At 42.5% G+C, this 22,532-nt stretch overlaps 1 protein-coding gene across 1 annotated transcript in view; it reads left to right on the plus strand.

Annotated features, from left to right (window-relative positions):
* LOC126298578 (glycine receptor subunit alpha-2) overlaps positions 1–22,532 on the plus strand; it is a 156,102-nt gene that overhangs the window by 40,598 nt on the left and 92,972 nt on the right. The window contains exon 2 of the mRNA XM_049989949.1: positions 13,861–14,062. Coding sequence (XP_049845906.1) covers positions 13,861–14,062 — 202 coding nt within the window. The remainder of the gene's footprint in view (positions 1–13,860; positions 14,063–22,532) is intronic.

The following is a 22,532-nucleotide window of genomic DNA, read 5'->3' on the forward strand; positions in this document are numbered from 1 at the left end:
AAAAATTGGGGTGTTACGTCTTACGCGACTCACCCTGTATATTGTTAATAGTTCTGCCACAGCATTTCTAGAAAAAAGAAAAGGATCTGAATGTTGATTGTAGTTCTTCAAAATCTTTCCTTAGATTTACCATATTTGATGCGTTGTATCTCTGCAACTACATTTTGTACACTTACGAGCAACTGGCAAATTACGTCATTTTCCTCTATTCGTTTGTATTTCCAACAATATTTTGCTGTTCTTAGGACGTGTATGCCTCATAATTTTTTTTAGGTTTGTTGATATCACTGTGCTGGGAACGGGGATCCTCAATTCCAATTTATTATTTTATTAATGTTCCAAAGTTTCAAACCTAACAAATTACCTAGAGTAAGAAAATTTATTGCTATTTCGCAACTTTTTTCCGTTAAATTGACGAAACCAGAATCGACGGCCCTCTATTGCTCTCTGTGTTACAGGCAACGCTCGAAAGTACTCCCGAAGATCTAAATGCGAAGGAGAAGTCTTGATAGTTTTCACGGCAAGTGGCGAAATCAAAAGATAGTTTAATAATTAATCGCTCATTGGAATTTGGGCAGGGTGGATTGACGAATTTTATGAACCGGAAACATGAGCATTTCGTATAATATTAGCATTTTCAAAACCCTACCTTTGCGAAATCAGATTTTCCGCGTTCGCTCCTTTGAAGATACAATAAAAATTTGAGGTAAACATCGGAAAACAACTCAGAACGTCTATTTGTAATATTAAACACTCCATCGAAAAACTTTGCTCTGCAAGCCAAGCACAAGCGAGTAACCAATAATTACAAGCCTTCTTTTTAATTTAGTATTGAAAAATTAATTATTAAATTGATTTTGCATTTCTGATACAGTCCTATTTATAAGCGCATTATATTAGTGTGACTGTGAATTTTGAAATGCTCAATTTTCTAATTCATAGTTCTTTTCCTTTCGATAAGCTTCCGGCCGCAATTTATTGTCATTACGCCCCCTTGGGGTGGCTCACTCCGCAGACTGAGAACCGCTGCTGTAGGGTAATTCCTGTTTCAGTGTTCATATGTGACGTGCAGCAGCATGATCATCACTTTACTGAGTGGCAAAAACTTGGTAGTCAGCATGTCGCAGTAAGTGACTAACTGGCAAATGTTTCACCTCGTACCTATTTGCAGATCCAGGATTCCGTCTTGGTGGATAATCATTTGTTACTGTTTACCCAAAAGTGTTACTTGTGGTCCTAGACATTTTTAACACGGTACAGATGCCTACGATTTTAATACTAAGAACAATAAATAGATCAAGATTTTAATGTAATAATAATAATAATAATAATAATAATTTGTTCATCTCAGTACTTAGTGCACTGCTTGAGCATAAAAACCAAGAAAGTGTGGTTCAGAGAAGTATACAGTTTGAAATGCAGTTACACTATATAAAATCGAAATGTAGACTCACTTCATCAATATTTCGAATGTAGACGGTGACTGTGCGAGAGTGTAAATGCGGGGAATGTTGCTTCTTCAGCCGTTTCCAGCTGCGTTCGAGAAGTCAGTCTTTCTGTTACCTGGTTTCGTAGTCGATGGTTTTTCCCTTTCCGACTTCCCTTGCTCAGCTTCCTGTGGTTGTCGGGTCTAGCTGTGAACTTACGATCAGTGCAGTATTTGTTGTTAAAGCTCTTGATCGGTTGGGGCTCCGAAGCTTTACTAGAAATGTTTTACTTGCCAACACCCGTTTATAACCCATCGTCAGTAGTCGGCCGATGTGGCCGAGCGGTTCTAGGCGCTTCAGTCCGGTACCGCGCTGCTGCTACGGTCGCAGATTCGAATCCTGCCTCGGACATCAATGTGTGTGATGTTCTTAGGTTAGTTAGGTTTAAGTAGTTCTAAGTTCTAGGGGACTACTGACCGCAGCAGTTAAGTCCCATAGTGCTCAGAGCCATGTGAACCATTTAATATATGCCTACTTACATTACGCACTTCTGTAGCGATGACATGCTTGTCAGTTATTACGACAGGAGCTGAACTGTGTCATATAATATAGTACACGATTTGTCATGTATGTTACTGCTGTCAAATTTTAGACAGTGACTATTCTTGATAATGTTTGACGTAACAGTCATACAGAGTAAACATGGAACTGACACGTCTATCTTTTGTTATTTCCGAGGCCATATTTAAACAAGATGAACATTAATAAAACCGAAAAACTGCAAATACGGATTCCTGACTAGAAATGGAGAAAAAAGAGGTCCTATGAACATGTGTCCGGAAATGCTTCGTTGCCACGGTAGATGGGGCTGAAGGATGGAAGTTCCTCTGACCACGTGCCGTGTGTTCCTTGGAACAAGCCGAGATGGTGTTTATGTGCGGCCAAGCAGATGGAGACGACCGAGAGACATCTATGCCAAAACAAGTACCCGCACAGACACCAATCACATCACACAACATTTCAAGCACATTTTGGGCGTTTGTGTGATTACGGGTCCTTTCAGACAGACGAACTTGCAGGGAGGCGGTGGACTGTGCGTTCATTACATTTGGGGGAACGGGTTCTACAGGATACTGAGACGAACCACAGTACGAGCGCTGGGCAGTTGACCAGCCAACACGGCGTAAGCCAAAGTACGATCATGTGTATCCTGCATGACAACCACTCGCCAGCGCCCTCTACCATGACAAAGATGCATTTTGGCCAAATGGTCATAGCACGTTTTTCCGACATTTCCGGTCAGGAATCCGTCCCTGCAGTTTGTCAGTTTTATTAATGATCAGTCTGTAAATGTCGGTGACATGCATTCATATAATTATGGAAATAACAATTTTTGACAACTGGCATGTGAAGGCAGAAAATACAAAAGGTATGAGATTACGAAGTAATCCAACATATCACGTCAAATTAGACAATTTTACATGCAAGATATACATCTACATCTGCATCTGCATGGATACTCTGCAAATCACATTAAAGTGCCTGGCAGAGGGTTCATCGAACCGCCTTCACAATTCTCTATTAATCCAATCTCGTATAGCGCGTGGAAATAATGAACATCTATATCTTTCCATACGTGCTCTGATTTCCTTTATTTTATTGTGGTGATCGTTCCTCCCTATGTAGGTCGGTGTCAACAAAATATTTTCGCATTCGGAGGAGAAAGCTGGTGATTGGAGTTTCGTGAGAACGAAAAACGCCTTTCTTTTAATGATGTCCATCCCAAATCCTCTATCATTTCTGTGACACTTTCTCCCATATTTCACGATAATGCAAAACGTGCTGCCTTTCTTTGAACTTTTTCAATGTACTCCGTCAGTCCTATCTAGTAAGGATCCCACACCGCGCAGCAGTATTCTAAAAGAGGACCAAGAAGCGTAGTGTAGGCAGTCTCCTTAGTGGGTCTGTTACATTTTCTAAGTGTCCTGCCAATAAAACGCGGTCTTTGGTTAGCCTTCCCCCACAACATTTTCTGTGGGTACCTTCCAATTTAAGTTGTTCGTAATTGTAATACCTAGGTATTTAGTTGAATTTACGGCTTTTACATTAGACTGATTTATCCTGTAAACGAACTTCAACGAGATTCTTTTAGCACTCATGTGGACGACCTAACACTTTTCGTTATTTAGGGTCAACTGCCAGTTTCCGCACCATTCAGATATCGTTTCCAAATCGTTTTGCAGTTTGTTTTGATCTTCTTATGACTTTATTAGTCTATAAACGACAGCGTCATCTACAAACAACCTAAGACGGCTGCTCAGGTTGTCTCCATAATCTTTTATATAGATAAGGAACAGCAAAGGACCTACAACACTACACTACCTTGGGGAACGCCAGAAATCACATATATTTTACTCGATGACTTTCCGTCAGTTACTACGAAATGCGACCTCTCTGACAGGAAATCACAGATCCAGTCACATAACTGAGACGATATTTCACAAGCACCCAATTTCACTACGAGCCGCTTGTGTGGTACTGTGTCAAAAGCTTTCCGGAAATCCAGAAATAGGGAATCGATCTGAAATCCCTTGTCAATAGCACTCATATACTGCAAACCAAAATTATTCGGTTAAGACACTGTTGAAATTTTGTGTATACATCTTATCCCGTAACTTTGTTTGTTCATTAAGTATGTTGTCTGGTTGTTTTGTCACATGGGTGTCTATTTCAGTTTCTTCTAGAATATTTAATAATTTGCCTTTTTCTACTTTGTGACGAATGTTAATCTTTCTGTTACTGTGCTATCTTAAATGAGCATTGAATGGTGAGGGATTAACTTTACTAACACTATTATGTTCTCTAAATCTCGTTTCCAGGTTTCTCACTGTTTGCCCAGCATAAAATTCATCGCAGTCACTACGTGTTACTTTGTACACCCCTGAGATTTTATATATTTGGCTCTTATCGATACTGTGTATAAGACGTGATGGTACATTGTTCTCTGTGCTGAGGCCGATTTGCAGTCTAGTTTTTCGAAACAAATAACTTGTTTGTCGGAGATATGAACCCAGTGTGGTAAGGTCATAAACTTACCTTTTTCTGCTTGCTTGCTCTTTTCTAAAGTAATCTGATTTCTACTCTTACTATGGTCTTTATGTTTTTTATATAATTTCGTAACTAGTTCTGTGTGTAACGAAACTGTTGTTACGTGGGGAGACAGTGAAATTTTGCTGGGGCTAAAATTTTCAACATCGAAGAGAGGTTATTTGATTTAAACAAATAACCTCAAAAATTTGTTGTTGTTCTTGTGTTCCATAGACATCAAGAAACGTGTGATCGTGGGGGTGTTTCTTACTGATCACATCGGCCTCCACCACTCAAAGAATTACTTTGACACAATGCCAATTGTTTACTGCTAGAGTAGTTTCCAAAACATTACACTTTAGTAATCACTTCTGTAGTGACACTTATATAGTTCAGTTGATTTCTTATACGTATCTTAGTTCGGTGTAACTCGGAGAAATCTTCTTCCTGCTGCTGCTTCTGAAGTAGTCGTCGCCTCAGTCCATTTCATCAGCTAACTGGATCAAGTTACATGAATTCCATGAAATAATCGAGGCACCAAGTCGTTTTATTTATGACAAGCTGCACCATTTCTTCTTAGTGAGAGTCCACTCCACATAACAGGCTACATAGTCACAATACTGTATTACAACAATTACAGACGTGCGACACGGTGGTGACACAGTGGTTGCGTCTCAAAACTATCTCCAACTGGCTATTCTTGAGCCTTGTGCTCCTCCTATTCATACGTTTTTCAACAATCAAGTCAACAAAACTACAGCGTAAATTTATTAAATTAAAAATTAAAAGTTTAACATTTTTATGAGTAACTATCCACAAAACCTTGCTTATTTTATGCTGAAACTGGCGTACACAATAAAAAAGACTTTTACGTAGGATATACATCATATTATATAAAATACTGAAAGATAACAACGCTAACCTAAATTTTCTTAATTATGGCTTCATTTTTAAATGCAAAATATTGCTAACATATATTGTACAAGCATGACCTACTAGTAAATAAATGGAATAATAAACTTTATGAGATTTATTATATTGCGCGAAATCACTTATTAGATACCATTGGAAATACGGTACTTTCAAAACACGAATGTAAAACAAAAGGGCTGTTTAATTTCATGGCTCATAGCCAGTGCATGTAATTCAGCATTAATACTCGTCTCGTTTAAAGGACACTTAACTAACCTGTTAATCGTTGAGAGGAAATATGCTGCCATGTTACCATGTGAGACTTTTCAGAGGTGCCCTTGGCCCTGACTTCATTCTTATGGATTACAACGCCCGACCGCATCGAACAGCGCAGAAATAGGAGTAGGAAGAGGATGAGCTCTTGGAACGATAAGATATTCGTTTACCGGTCTGGCCTGCCCATTCGCCCGAGTTAAATGCCATCAAGCACGTGGGGGATGCGTTGGGGAGACGTGTTGCAGCACGTCCACATGCACCTCTACATCTCCATCTACATCTACATGGTTACTCTGCAATTCACACTGAAGTGCCTGGCAGAGGGTTCATCGAACCATTTTCATACTACTTCCCTACCATTCCACTCTCGATTGGCGCGTGGGAAAAGGAAACACCTAAATCTTTCCGTTCGAGCTCTGATTTCTCTTATTTTATTATGATGATCATTTCTCCCTACGTAGGTGGGTGTCAACAAAATATTTTCCCATTCGGAAGAGACAGTTGGTGACTGAAACTTCGTAAATAGATCTTGCCGCAAAGGAAACCGCCTTTGTTTCAGTGACTGCCACCCCAATTCGCGTATCATATCAGTGACACTCTCACCCCTGTTGCGCGATAACATAAAACGAGCTGCCCTTCTTTGCACTTTCTCGATGTCCTTCGTCAATCTCACCTGGTAAGGATCCCATACAGTGCAGCAGTATTCCAGCAGAGGACGGACAAGTAGGCTGTCTCCTTGGAGGGTTTGTCGCATCTTCTAAGTGTTCTGCCAACAACGGGCAGTCTTTGCTTCGCATTCCCCACAATATTATCTATGGGGTCATCCCAATTTAAGTTGCTCGTAATTGTAATTCCTAGGTATTTAGTCGAATTGAAAGCCCTTAGATTTGTGCTATTTATCGTATAACCAAAATTTATCGGATTTCTTTTAGTACCCATGTGGATGACCTCGCACTTTTCTTCGTTTAGTGTCAATTGCCACATTTCCCACCATACAGAAATTCTCTCTAGATCATTTTGTAATTGGAATAGATCGTCTGATGATTTTACTAGATGGTAAATTACAGCACTACCTGCAAACAATCTAAGGGGGCTGCTCAGATAATCACCCAGATCATTTATATAAACCAGGAACAGCAGAGGGCCTATGACACTACCTTGCGGAACGCCAGATATCACTTCTACATCTACATCTACATTTACATTTATACTCCGCAAGCCACTCAACGGTGTGTGGCGGAGGACACTTTACGTGCCACTGTCATTACCTCCCTTTCCTGTTCCAGTCGCGTATGGTTCGCGGGAAGAACGGCTGTCTGAAAGCCACCGTGCGCGCTCGAATCTCTCTCATTTTACATTCGTGATCTTCTCGGGAGGTATAAGTAGGGGAAAGCAATATATTCCATACCTCATCCAGAAACGCACCCTCTCGAAACCTGTCGAGCAAGCTACAACGCGATGCAGAGCGCCTCTCTTGCAGAGTCTGCCACTTGAGTTTGCTAAACATCTCCGTAACGCTATCACGGTTACCACATAACCCTGTGACGAAACGCGCCGCTCTTCTTTGGATCTTCTCTATCTCCTCTGTCAACCCGATCTGGTACGGATCCCACACTGATGAGCAATATTCAAGTATAGGTCGAACGAGTGTTTTGTAACCACACCTCCTTTGTTGATGGACTACATTTTCTAAGGACTCTCCCAATGAATCTCAACCTGGTACCCGCCTTACCAACAATTAATTCTAAATGATCATTCCACTTCAAATCGTTCCGCACGTATACTCCCAAATATTTTATAGAAGTAACTGCTACCAGTGTTTGTTTCGCTATCATATAATCATACAATAAAGGATCCTTCTTTCTATGTATTCGCAATACATTACATTTGTCTATGTTAAGGGTCAGTTGCCACTGCCTGCACCAAGTGCCTATCCGCTACAGATCTTCCTGCATTTCGCTACAATTTTCTGTTGCTGCAACTTCTCTGTATACTACAGCATCATCCGCGAAAAGCCTCGTGGAACTTCCGACACTATCTACTAGGTCATTTATATATATTGTGAAAAGGAATGGTCCCATAACACTCCCCTGTGGCACGCCAGAGGTTACTTTAACGTCTGTAGACGTCTCTCCATTGATAACAACATGCTGTGTTCTGTTTGCTAAAAACTCTTCAATCCAGCCACACAGCTGGTCTGATATTCCGTAGGCTCTTACTTTGTTTATCAGGCGACAGTGCGGAACTGTATCAAACGCCTTCCGGATGTCAAGGAAAATAGCATCTACCTGGGAGCCTGTATCTAATATTTTCTGGGTCTCATGAACAAATAAAGCGAGTTGGGTCTCACACGATCGCTGTTTCTGGAATCCATGTTGATTCCTACAGAGTAGATTCTGGGTTTCCAAAAACGACCTGATACTCGAGCAAAAAACATGTTCTAAAATTCTACAACAGATCGACGTCAGAGATATAGGTCTATAGTTTTGCGCATCTGCTGGACGACCCTTCTTGAAGACTGGGACTACCTGTGCTCTTTTCCAATCATTTGGAACCTTCCGTTCCTCTAGAGACTTGCGGTACACGGCTGTTCTATTCGATGATTTACCGTCTATCACTTCGAACTGTGACCTCTCTGAGAGGATATTACGAATCAAGTCACACAACTAAGACGATACTCAATATGCATGCAATTTGATTAAGAGTCGATTGTGAGGAAATGTATCAAAAGCCTTCTTTAAATCCAGGAATATGGAATCGATCTGAGGCCCCTTGTCGACTGCACTCATTACTTCATGGAAATAAAGAGCTAGCTGTGTTGCACAAGAACGATATTTTCTGAATCCGTGTTGGATGTGTATCAATAAGCCATTTTCTTCAAGATGATTCATACTGTTCGAGCACAGTAAATGCTCCAAAATCCTACTGCAAATTGAGGTCAGTGATATGGGTCTGTAATTCAATGGGTTACTCCTGTTTCCTTCTTGAATATTGGTGTGACCTGTGCTACTTTCCAGTCTTTGGGAACAGGCCTTTCGTCAAGTGAGCGGTTGTATATGATTGCTAAGAAAGGCGCTATTGTGTCTGCATACTCTGAAAGGAACCTGATTGGTGTACCATCTGGACCGGAAGACCACCCAGCAGTTGTGAATCGCTCTGGTGGAGGAATGGAACACTCTACCACAAGAGCTCCTTAACAAATTTGTGGGCCGCACGGCAGCACTTTGCAGAGCATTTACTGCTGGCCGTGGTGATCACACACCCTATTGAGAACCATGCCCCACATTTCGTAATTTGTATGGGAGCATTATAAATCGCGTTGACTTCAGTGTAACTATTGTCTTCAAATAAAAGTGTCAGTGCTGTTCGTCTCAATGTGTATTTCTAACAGTTATTTTTCGTACTACGCTGTAGCAGTTCCTTCAACTAGGGGCCTATGTTTCACCGAGCTATGCTACTTTTCAATGGCACATCTTGCGAATGTTACTTTCGTCCTTAAGTATTGCACACCTATGTATGATACAAGTAGCATCGAGCAATGTTACATGGCAGTGACACTTGACGCGAAAGTTACTTTCGTCGTCAAGTTTTCCACACGAGCGTATTTATAATAATGCTGATGAGGGTTGACTGTTGTTAATGAACATAACAGTAGCTGTTGAAAATAGTCACAGTTGACGTCGATATAGCGCTGTGATCGATTTATCAAACTGAGAAACACACGTAGCAGCTATCTCTGACGGTAGTAACAATAGTGTTTTTAGTGTTCTGCTGTAGCTCATTCAGTATGTGACGATTATTTGGGTCCACCTGATTCTTCAGTTTTCTACACAGGAAAAAATCACAGGAAGAGAGATCAGATGATCCGAGGTAGCTCGAAGATTTCATTGCCTCTACTGATTGTCATCTCCTCACCGAACACTTCTCGCACTCGTGACAAGTTTGTCAAGGAGGTTTGTGCTGTTGTTCCGTCTTCCTGAAAATATCCATACAGTCGTTCATCTTTTGTGTGTTGATCCACATACGGATTAAGCAGTTTTTGACGTACTGGTTAGCATTAACAGTTTGGTGAAAGAATCGTTTTAAGCTGCGGATACCAGACATTGCATATAAAAAAAATGGTTCAAATGGTTCTGAGCACTATGGGACTCAACATCTTAGGTCATAAGTTTCCTAGAACTTAGAACTACTTAAACCTAACTAACCTAAGGACATCACACACACCAATGCCCGAGGCAGGATTCGAACCTGCGACCGTAACAGTCCCGCGGTTCCGGACTGCAGCGCCAGAACCGCACGGCCACCGCGGCCGGCCATTGCATATCAAACAGAAACGCTGAGATTACTCACCGGCTTCTCAAAGTGTTGATCGGGATGCATAATGGCGCATCTTCTGTGACTTCACGTACCCTGACAGTCTCATCTGAAGAAATGAAAAACTGGCGATCCAAAAGCTCTGATCCCCTTCACTCAGAGACCACCGGCAGAACTCAATATGCGATAGTTCTGCTGTGTCCTAAAACAGGATAGGGGGAAGACAAGGGGTTACAGAGCAGTCTGCTATTTCCAAGCGGTTAGGAGAAAACGCAGAAAGACACACTTTCAGCAAAATCAGGCGGATTGGATGGATCAGCGCCAACACTGTCACAGGGCACCTAAGAGAGGCACGGATTTTGAGACTGGATAGGTTGGTTGCTGCAGAGGACTCACGGATCTCAGAGATCTTATTAACACTATTTATTAGCCAGCATTCTAACTACTACACTGAAGGCTAATTCTAAAAACTGGAAAAAAGGAGGCAACTGGTTTTGCCGGGTGATCAAAAAGTCAGTATAAATTTGAAAACTTAATAAACCACGGAATAATGTAGATAGAGTGGTAAAAATTGACAAACATGCTTGGAATGACATGGGGTTTTATTAGAACCACCCCATATTGCTACACGAGTGAAAGATCTCTTGCGGGCGTCGTTTGGTGATGATCGTGTGTTCAGCCACCACTTTCGTCATGCTTGGCCTCCCAGGTCCCCAGACCTCAGTCCGTGTGATTATTGGCTTTAGGGTTACCTGAAGTCGCAAGTGTATCGTGATCGACCGACATCTCTAGGGATGCTGAAAGACAAAATCCGACGCCAATGCCTCACCATAACTCCGGACATGCTCTATAGTGCTGTTCACAATATTATTCCTCGACTATAGCTATTGTTGAGAAATGATGGTGGACATATTGAGAATTTCCTGTAAAGAACATCATCTTTGCTTTGTCTTACTTTGTTATGCTAATTATTGTTATTCTGGTCAGATGAAGCGCCATCTGTCGGACATTTTTTGACCTTTTGTGTTTTTTTGGTTCTAATAAAACCCCATGTCATTCCAAGCATGTTTGTCAATTTGTACCTCTCTATCTACATTATTCCGTGATTTATTCAGTTTTCAAATTTATACTGACTTTTTGATCACACTGTACAACAGAAGTCAGGATTTGAATCCGTGGGTGAGCGCTAACACAAGTAGCGAACGCTAACAACATTTTAAATAAAAAGTTTGACAGCATAGCTCCGAGTAAGAAAAACAGGCTTGTCGGAGCATACCGAGGCTGGCAACAAGCAACACGGGCTTGGCGTCTCAAAGATCTGAGAACTCTATCTGAATACAAAAATATGAGTTTTTAAAGGATTGTGGCGGCGCACTGTCTTTCCCTTCCTATTGTCGACCCCCCCCCCCCCCCCCAATCCACTGGTATTTTACAGGCTTCGGCCAATCTGACGAGTGGTACTGCATCTCCAAAAAGCCTTTTGCCCAACCATATTCGGATTCCAGCCCTTTTCTTACTCGGTAGAAAGGGATGTTTCTGGACTTTGCATTAACAAACTACAAGTTTGGTAGCAACTGCGTTCAGCTGAAACCTAAACGTCACTGTACTTCCTCTTATAGCCAGCAACAAAAGTTATGTTCGTCACTTGGCCCCTCCCAGAGATCTTTCGTGAGTGGGGACCTCTGTTGTGGCACTCTAACCTGCATAAACCCACTGACGTTGCGATTCTCAGGGGCAGCTTGCTGCGTCTGCTAAGATGTGCTTTTTTGTCACCATTTTCTCCTGTAATACCTTACAACAGCGTCTAGGCGGTAGACGCAGTTAGTTATTTCTCTGAAATGAAACTTCTCCCATGAGATAGCTGCCCAGAGCGTCAGCATTTCGCAGGGCTCTAGCGTTACTGTTGACCTCCAGTAGCTTAAACTCTAACACATTTGCTTGCTCTGTGCATTGTGCCTCTGATCTTCTATCTTGGAGTGCCCTTGTTGGCTTCAAATATCCTTAAGCTTAACGATGTACAACTCATTACATCGCCAATATACCTACACTTAAAAAAGTTTTGCATCACCCCGGCTCCCAGAACTCCTCAAGACAGACGTTTCTGTAGATATTGTATCACAGACACAGTCCCTTTGACTGTTCAAAGATGTAAACAACCATGCATGAGCAGCACCTATTCGGGAGGACGACGGTTCAATCCCGCGTCCGACCATCCTGATTCAGGTTTTCCGCTGTAGGCAAATGCCAAGATGGTTCCTTTGAAAGGGCACGGCCGAATTCCTTCCCCGTCCTTCCCTAATCCGATGAGACCACTGACCTCGCTGTCTGGTCTCCTCCACCAAACAATCCAATCCAGCAGCGCCTATTAGACGGAGGGGGTCCACAGCCTTACAGTTCCAGTCATTCCACCAGGAAGGGAGTACACGGTTCATATTGCCTGTAGTTCAACCATGCCTAGACGGAGAATACCGTGGTTCGATCGCGACCGCATTGTTACTTTGTTCCAGGAAGGACTCTCAACAAGGGAAGTGTAGAGGCGTCTCGGAGTGAACCAAAGTGATGTTGTTCGGACATGGAGGAGATACAGAGAGACAGGAACCGTCGATGGCGTGCCTCGCTCAGGACGTCCAAGGGCTATTACTGCAGTGGATGACCGCTCCGTATCGGACTATGGGTCGGAATAACACTGACAGCAACGCCACCATGTTGAATAATGCTTTTCTTGCAGCCACAGGACATCGTGTTACTACTCAAACTGCGCAATAGGCTGCATGATGCGCAACTTGACTCCCAAAGTCCATGGCGAGGTGCATCTTTGCAACCACACCATGCAGCACGGTACAGATGGGCCCAACAATATGCCGAATGGACCGCTCAGGATTGGCATCATGTTCTCTTTACCGATGAGTGTTGCATATGCCTTCAGCCAGACAATCGTCGGAGACGTGTTTGGGGGTAACACGGTTAGGCTGAATGCCTTAGACACACTGTCCAGAGAGTGCAGCAAGGTGGAGGTTCCCTGCTGTTTTGGGGTGCCATTATGCTGGGCCAAAGTATGCCGCTGGTGGTCATAGAAGGTGCCGTAACGGTTGTACGATACGTGAACGCCAACCTCTGACCGATTGTGCAACCATATCGGCAGCATATTGGCTAGGCATTCGTCTTCATGGACGACAATTCGCGCCCCCATCGTGCAAATCTGGTGAATGACTTCCTTCAGGATAACGACTAGAGTGGCTAGAATGTTCTCCAGATATGAACCCTGTCGAAACATGCCTGGGTTAGATGGAAAAGGGCTATTTATGGACGACGTGACTCACCAACCACTCTGAGGGATCTACGCCGAATCACCGTTGAGGAATTGGACAATCTGGACCAACAATGGCTTGATGAACTTGTTTATAGTATGCCACGACGAATACAGGCATGCATCACTGCAAGAGGACGTTCTACTTGGTATTAGAGGTAACGGTGTATACAGGAATCTGGACCACCACCTCTGAAGGTCTCGCTGTATGGTAGTACAACATGCGATGTGTGGTTTTCATGAGCAATAAAAAGGACAGAAACGATGTTTATGTTGATCTGCATTCCAACTTTCTGTACAGGTTCCGGAACTCTCGGAACCGAGGAGATGAAAAACTTTTTTGATGTGTGTATGACATTTTGACGAGACGAATGACGTACAAAGTGATGGGCTGTTTTCCAGTTCATTAATATAGGTTAAGTCCGCGTCAGTCTTACAATTTTTTTTCGGATCACTTTTATTTTTCACACTTTGTACGTGTAAGCAAGTTTATGCCTGAAACTGACTGGTACGATGTAACCGTGTACTGTGTTGCAGCGCAAGCCGCGTCGTCGAGGTGCCGGAGGCGAACCCGTCGCCTACGATGCCACCGGAAACGAGCCTCTCGCTGCGCGACATCCTGCCTATCAACCCCAAGCACTACGACAAGAACCGTGCGCCCAAGGTGCAGGGACAGCCCACAATCGTCTACTTCCACGTCACCGTCCTGTCGCTAGATTCCATCAACGAGGAGTCAATGGTTCGTACAAACTTCAGTTCCTGGGAAAAAAACCACATAAAAACCGCTGTTGAGCACGTAGTATGTACTTCATAACATTATGACGACAGGGAGATAATTTCCAGGTATGGCAGTCTGTGTTCTTGGGTATCAAGGAAAAAAGGGTTATTTTTCTTTGCAGTGCCCATTCCTGCTTTCATAAAATCTTGACCGAGCACAGCGTGTTTTCAGTCTACGAGTAATACTGTTTTATATTTTGTAACTGATGGAACTAAATCACAGGGTGCAAAATCTGACAAACAGAATGTATGTTCTAACGATTCGTGTCCCATAGATTTCTGATTGACAAGACACGTTGGTTGGCTGGTGCCTTGTCCTAATGAAAGATGATATTTTTTTCTTATCAGTCGGAGTATCTTTCCAAATATTTCTTTAACCATTTCATTCAGAAACGTTCCGTAGTGTTCGCAAGTTATTATGTTACATCTACACCTACATCTACATAGATACTCCGCAAGCCATCGTACGGTTCGTCATTCCCATTTCCGTTCCACTCGCAAATAGAGTGAGGAAAAACGACTATCTATCTGCCTCTGTATGAGCCCTCATTTCTCGTAGCTTATGTTCGCGATTCTTTCGCGCAATGTTGTTACCGGCAGTAGAATCGTTCAACAGTCAACTTAAAACGCAATAGTGTTTCCCTACAGAGATTCCCATTTGAGTTCCCGAAGCATTTCTGTAACACTGACGTGTTGTTAGAACCTACCAGTAATAAATCTAGCAGCCCGCCTCTGAATTGCTTCGATGTCTTCCTTCAATCCGACCCGGTGAGGATCCCAAACTCTCGAGCAATACTGAAGAATAGGTCGCACCAGCGTCCTATATGCGATCTCCTTTACAGGTGAACCACTCTTTTCTAAAATTCTCCCAATAAACGGAAGTCAACCATTCGCCTTCCCTGCCACAGTTCCCACATGCTCGTTCCACCTTATATCGCTTTGCAACGCTAAGCCCAGATATTTAAACGACTTGACTGTGTCAAGCAGTATACCAGTAATACTGTAGCCGAATATTACAGGTTTAACCTTCCGCATTACTTACATTTTTTCTGCATTTAGGGTTAGCTGCCACTCATCACACTAACTGGCAATTTTGTCTAAGCCGTCTTGTATCTTCCTATAGTCATTCAACTTCGACACCTTACCGTACACCATGGCATCACTCTTTATTGTCACACCAAGCTGGAGGGGACGCAGATGCATGCCCAAGTCCAGTGAACACAACCTGGCATTGTCCTATGGCGTCTTCACACCGTAGCAAACAACCGAAGATTGCTCCCCACCCTGTTCGTCAAATTGTTTATATATAGAGAGAACAATAGCGGTCCTATCACAATTTCCTGGGGTACTCCTGGCGATACTCTTGTATCTGATGAGCACTCACCGTCGAGGTCAACATACTGGCTTCTTTTATTTAAGAAGTCTTCGAGCCACTCACGTATCTATTAACTTATTCCATATGTTCGTACCTTCGTTAACAGTTCGCAATGGGACACCGTGTCAAACGCTTTCCGGAGATCTAGAAATATGGAATCTGCCTGTTGCCCTTCATCCATAGTTCGCAGTATATTACGTGAAAAAAGGGCAAGCTGGACTTCTCATGAGCTATGGTTTCTAAAACCATGCTGATTCGTGGACATAAGCTTCTCAGTCACAAAAAAGTTTATTACATTCGAACTGAGAATATGTTCAAGGATTCTACAGCAAACAGAAGTTAGGGATATTGATCTGTAATTGTAGGAGTCAGTTCTTTTACTCTTCTTATATACTGGAGTCTCCTGCGCTTTTTTCCAGTCGCTTGGAGCTTTTTGCTGGGCTAGACATTCACTATAAATGCAAGCTCGGTAGGGGGCGAATGCGGTAGAGTACTCTTTGTAAAATCGGATTGGGATTACATCCGGACTTGGTGATTTATTTGCTTTGAAATCTTTCAGTTGCTTCTCTACGACAGGAGTACTTATTATTGTGTTATCCGTATGGGAGTCTCTCCGATCATCAAATGACGGTATGTTTCTACGATCCTCCTGTGTGAACGATTTCTTGAACGTGAATTTTAAAACTTCGGCTTTCGTTTTGCTATCTTCAACTTCCACACCAGACTGGTCAACAAGGGACTGATTGGAATCCTTAGACCCGCTTAGCGATTTTACGTAAGACCAAAATTTTCTCAGGTTCTGTGCCAGATCTTTTGCTAAGGTGTGACGATGTTAATTGTTGTATGATTACGCATAGATCTTTTCACAGACGCACGAATCTCTACTAACCTTCGCTTGTCGTCATTTGTGTGTTGCCTTTCGAACTGAGAGTGCAACAGCCTTTTACTTCCTCAGCATTTCATTACTAAACCATGGTGCGGCTTTTCCATTCTTTATCCTGTTACTAGGCACGTAACTCTTGAGACCATGCTTTGCAATACACTTAAACGTTGCCCATGATTCCTCTACATCCATCTTACTGGAACTAAGTGATGCCAGTCGACTGTCTTAATGAGATGCTAATAACTGCTTATCTGCTCTGTCTAGCAGAAACACTTTCCCAGCCTTCTTCCCCGTTTCTATACTGACATTGTCGATAAGCCCGACTTATTTGTAGCTACAAGATCTAAGGTATGCTGCCGATCTAGCTGCTCAAAACAATTTTCAGAAAACGTGTTCAAAAGTATTTCGCATGACTGCCTGTCTGTACTCCCCGCAATGAATTCGTAGACTCCCACTCTACACTCCAGACGTTAAACTAGTCCCCAGTTAGTAATGCACCATCTGAGTATTTACGCTATTGACCATAGACTTTCTTTGACTGACTCTAGAACTGTCGCAGCAGAATCGGGTGGCCGGTAAAAACATCCAACAATTAACTTGGTTTCACCTACACCGGTTATACGTGACCAGATGACTTCACTGTCACACTCGACTTCGTCCTGAATGGAGACATTTTTCTCAACGGTAATGAACATTCCCCCTCCTATGGCCTATAATCTGTCTTTCCGATATACGTTGCACGACTCGCTAAATATCTCAGAGCTTTCCTCTTTGGGTTCTTTGGGTTTCAGTCAGCTCTCGACCCCAAGAATAATTTGAGCGAGAGAACTTTCCTGGAGGACAGTAAATTCGGGAACTTAATTACGAATAGTTTGACAGTTTACTGATAAAATTGTGACAGTGGAAGTGACATTGTTTTGAACACGGTTTGACTTCCCTCGCTGCATATCGATTGGCGACTGTTCATCAGAGCACCTCAGACTACTGCCTCTCCAAAAAGATCCTCATGTGCGCTCCACAAGTACTCTGCTACCCGAGTAGCTGCTTCCTCTGTAAAGTATTCAGTCAAAGTCACTTCTTTGTATCCCAGAGAGTCATGGTCGTTATTTGTCTAGTAGATGAAATCTTCTTCGACTTTCTGGAGAAAGATCACCAGTCTCCATCCACTGTTTTTCCTGTGTGTTAGGCACAGTAACCCATCTGTCAACAGAATCAGACTAATTCCCTTTAATACACTCCAACAATGTTTATAAATTCAGTCTGCGTTGTTCTTCATCACCTAAACAACTGCAAAAATAATCGGTCCGTTTTCTGACAAGATTTCAGAGTGGTGCAGACAGCGGCAACTTGCTTTATGGTAAATGCCCAGAAATCTAAAACTGTGCAGTACACAAAACTAAAAAACGTAGTATCCTGTGAATATAATATCAGTGAGATACAGCTGGAACCGGGAAGCCACGCGGGATTAGCCGAGCGGTCTTGGGCACTGCAGTCGTGGACTGTGCGGCTGGTCCCGGCGGAGGTTCGAGTCCTCCCTCGGGCATGGGTGTGTGTGTTTGTCCTTAGGCTAATTTAGGGTAAGTAGTGTGTAAGCTTAGGGACTGATGACCTTAGTAGTTAAGTCCCATAAGATTTCACACACATTTGAACATTTTTTTGCATTGGGAAACTCGTACAAATACCTTAATGTAACACTTAGTAGGGACATGAAAGGGAACTACCACATTGGATCAGTCGTGGGTAAGGCAGGTAGCAGACTTCGGTTCACTGGTAGAATGCCAGGGTAATGTAGTCAGTCTACAGAGGAGATTGTCAACAAATCACTCATGCGAACCATCCTCAAGTATGTAGAACTTGTACCAAAGAGGAATAGCAGACGATATTGAACGTATGCAGAGAAAGGCAGTTAGAATGGTGACATATTTGTTTGACTTGTGGAAGAGTGTCACAGAGATGCTGTAGAAATTGAACTGGCAAACTCTTGAAGATAGGCACAAACTATCCTGAGGAAGCCTACTTACAAAGTTTCAAGGATCAGCTTTAAATCAGAAATCTACAGGTAGGAATATAGAGCAAGCCTCTACGTATTGCTCCCATAGGGATCGTGAGTTCAAGACTAGATTAATTATAGAACGCACAGAGGAGTTTAAGCCGTCATTCTTCGTACGCTACATACGTGAATGGAACCCGAATAAGCTCTAATAATTAAGGTGATGAGAAGTACCCTGTGCCACGAAATTCGCAGTGGTTTCCAGAGTATGGATGTAGATGTAGGTATTCAATAAAAGCGGCATACATCTTGCGAAAATTTTACATAATTATTCTTCATTTAAGATGTACAATGTTCGAACGTGTGACAGACCTATGCAGTCAGCTTTTTCAGCTAAAATCGGCTACCATCTAATACCACACTCCACACTTTCTCTGCGTTAATCTGTGATTGTAATTATGTACTGCGTATCTAGCTGACACTTGAATTATGTTTTTATTCAACATATATCAGAATAACAACACAAAATTTTATAGATATAAAAATCATCTCTGTGTCAGGCTGAGAAATATTCTCCTTGTCCTAATTCGTAATTTGATTGTTGTGTCAAGTAATGGCCTAATGCGTTTTATGTTTTGTGTGCTATGACTTAATAAAATCACGAGGATTAGCAAAAATGTGTTATTTAGCACTACAAATTTTATTTATATGTATTTAAACAAAGTTAACCCTTTCGTGATTAAAATATATTTCACACAGGAGTATATTCTAAAAAAGAAATATCAAAAACTGTCTTCCGTTATGATCAGTAATGAACTTCCACTATCAAAAAGTTTTAAGTTGGATGATTTTGAAAATCGAAGGGGTGTGGGATATGTGTCCCACGAACGTAACTAAGTCAATGTTTTCTTCTGAGCCTAGGATTTCAGTGTTAAATTTTTGTTTGCAGATTATTTTATCAGTATGTCTAATGGGAAAAATAGAGTAAAAAATCAGTACCAAAACATATCTGTTGTCATGATAATGAAAAACATGAAATATTGCACAAAAATTTTCAAGAAAAAGTTGCAAAACATACCATATACAAACGTTTTCTACATTCTGTGAAGATTTCTGGGGCATATACTACTACTACTACTACTACTACTACTACTACTACGTGATCAGGCCCAGTGGACCGCACGCATCTACAAGTTTCCTCTTCCACTGTGTTCTGTCCATTGCTGCTATCCACCATCCGTTCACATCTATTGACACTTGGCTTAGATCTTCATGGATTCCATCCCTCCAACGCTTCTTGGGTCTCCCAGGAGCTTCCGAGGCCACCTGTGATCCTCCATCCGGGCCACATGGCCGGCCCACTGCATTCGTTTGGCTTTTACAGTTCCTGCTATGTTGGGCTGCTGGTATAGTTCCTCAAGCTCTTGGTTGTATCTGATCCTCCATTCCCCTGTATCTCCGTCCAGAACCGGACCGAAGATCTTCCGAAGCGCTTTTCTCTCAAAAACAAGAAGCTTATGGAAGTCCTGTCTCCGGATACTCCATGTCTCACAGCCATATAGAACAACAGGCTGGATCAAGGTTTTGTACAGTCGAACCTTGGACTGTGAGATATCTGGGCCGAAGCAGTTGTGCTAGGCTGTGGTAAGATCGGTTTCCTGCTTGTATTCTGGCATTGATTTCTGCTTCACATGACGAGTTCTCAGTGAAAAGTGCCCCTAGGTATTTGAATTCTTGCACTCTCTTGTTGGACTGGTCCCCAACCTGCAGTGATTGTAGATGATCAGCAGTCTGACAATGACCACGCGTCAAAACTAATTACTCTGTCTTGGCTTCGTTTATGTTTAGTCCAAATTTGCTGGCAGCCTCCTTTAGTGCTTTCGTCATTTGCTCCAACTCCTCTTCCGACCTAGAGAGTAAACAGATGTCGTCTGCATAGGCTAAGTATGCCAGTCTCTTTCCTTCGATTTCAACCTCTTCGTTCTCATGGAAGGTCTCGCGTACGATCTTCTTGAGGGCAAAGTTGAATAGGATGGGGAACAACCCATCTCCTTGTCTGAGTCCTGTCACACTTTCAGACTCCTCAGTTACGCAATTTCTCATCCTCACCTTTGCGCGTGTTTCGTTCTGGGGCATATACGCCCACTAAATACAAATTATGTACAAACAGGCGAATTACTGAGCAGTGTACTAATGTTTCAAAACAATGTCTCTAGTGTATAAGAAAACACAATTACTTACTTCGAACATTCTTGGAACGGAGAAGACGATGATTCCATCTGATGTTCGCAAAACATACGCACTGTGTCAGCTATAAATACAAGCCGAACCTTCGCACGCTGCCTTCTATATATCCACCCCCATGGTTCGTAGTATTTTCCTCCAAGTGCCAAAAGCATCTCGCTACATAGCAGCACTAGACTGATGTGATTAAATATAGATGTCCCAACGCTCAAAACTTCGTATTACTTTAGTGGGGCATATGCGTCCCATCAACCTTGAATGGTTTGGCAACTTCAGATATATGCAGGGGTTAAGCAAGGTTGTATGAATGCTCCGGTCTAAACATTTCATTTAGGTTGCGTTTCTGTCTTATTTGTAATACACTGACATGGTCTTCTGTTTTCTCTTGTCCTATTGCAAGTATGGATGTGTTCCTAGCCGCCAATATGCCTGTTAATGTTGTGATTCCGTGCAGATGAGCTGTCATGGTATACCTTATAGACTTTTCTTAAGGATCCACTGTCGGCGTCCTCTCAGTTGTAGCATCCTCGACAAAACTTGCAAATCTGCTAGTGATATCCTGTGTCATGACACAATAAAGAGTTGATGGCAAACTTCGCCGGATAAACATAATATTCGAAGGCTCTCATTTAAAGATCATGAGCATGTGAAAAGATAGTTAAAGCAGAGCCTTGAACAGTGTTTTTACTTCTAATAATAAGGCAACTGACACGAAAGCTACTGCTGTGACTAATATGCATTCAGAGAAAAGAGTGTCAGAGAAAACGGTGCAACGGTAATTACGTGAACAACACAGTCATGGTAGGGTTGCTATTTCCATACCTCTCCCCTTCGGAGAAATGACATTAGTTGTGCAACGATCATTAAATTTTCACCTTAGATCAATGGGAACTTGCAATGTGGTCCAACGAATCTAGTTCTACACTATTTTGCAGCAGAACGCGTTTATATTTGAATGTGAGGGCAGTCTTTAAATTCAGATTGCCTTCTCTAACTACGCGGGATGCTGGAGGTTCTGTGACGGTTTTGGCGGTCATTTATGATTTTCAAAGGGTCCTATTGACATATTGTAACGAGAAAGTATTTGGTAAGGTCTACGAAATCCTTTTAGGTATCCATATTCGATGAGTAAATGTTCAAGACTTGTTTGATGGATATGATAAATAAATAACTCGTCTTCCCCTACATTCAATGCTGCACATTGTTGTTTTCACGTCCCAAAAGTGAATGTTGCTTGGGATTGGGCGACATGGTTCGGGAAGAAGGGAAATAGTCGGCTAGCCTAAGTGAGAGGTAGTCTTGACCTAACTATGTTTTTAAAATTCCCTTATCGCAAAAGGTAAGGCTTGGAATAAGTACGAAAATGACGAACACTATGAGTGCCTTACAACTCCTGACTTTATTTAGAAAACAGTATCAACTCCTTATATACTAGACTTGCACGCACGAAAATACCAGTTCTTCACACAGAGACCGTGACTAACTAGTACCGTTCGGTCTACTTAAAATGAAACTGTCAATACTAATTGAGCTCCCACCCATAACACGACACGCAGAAGTTCGTAGGCAAGCGACTAGGATTCCATCAGTTACGCTGCAGCTACTGCAGATACCTTTGCTAAGCTCTGGCTGCCTACTCTCTTCGATTGCCCTGCTGCTACTACTACCAACTTCCTACCCTAACTGCAGTAGACCTCCCGGGGCACCCTTCTTCCGACTTTTATTCAGTTTTCCCCTTCGCCTCCGCCAGTCCATGACATGACTTGTTGTCGAAGTGCCGCCGCCATCTCATTGGCTCTAATAGTGCACTATTCTTCGGAAGCTCATTGGAGGAAGACGTTAAATCATGTCTTCGGCCAGCAATAGGCTCTTCATGACGTGTAGGTGCCCCTTCCAAAGACTCTCTCCCTTTATTCCCCACATACCCTTGCTCCTTGTCT

Source organism: Schistocerca gregaria, chromosome X (assembly GCF_023897955.1).
Source record: "Schistocerca gregaria isolate iqSchGreg1 chromosome X, iqSchGreg1.2, whole genome shotgun sequence".
NCBI classification, from domain to species: Eukaryota; Metazoa; Arthropoda; class Insecta; order Orthoptera; family Acrididae; genus Schistocerca; species Schistocerca gregaria.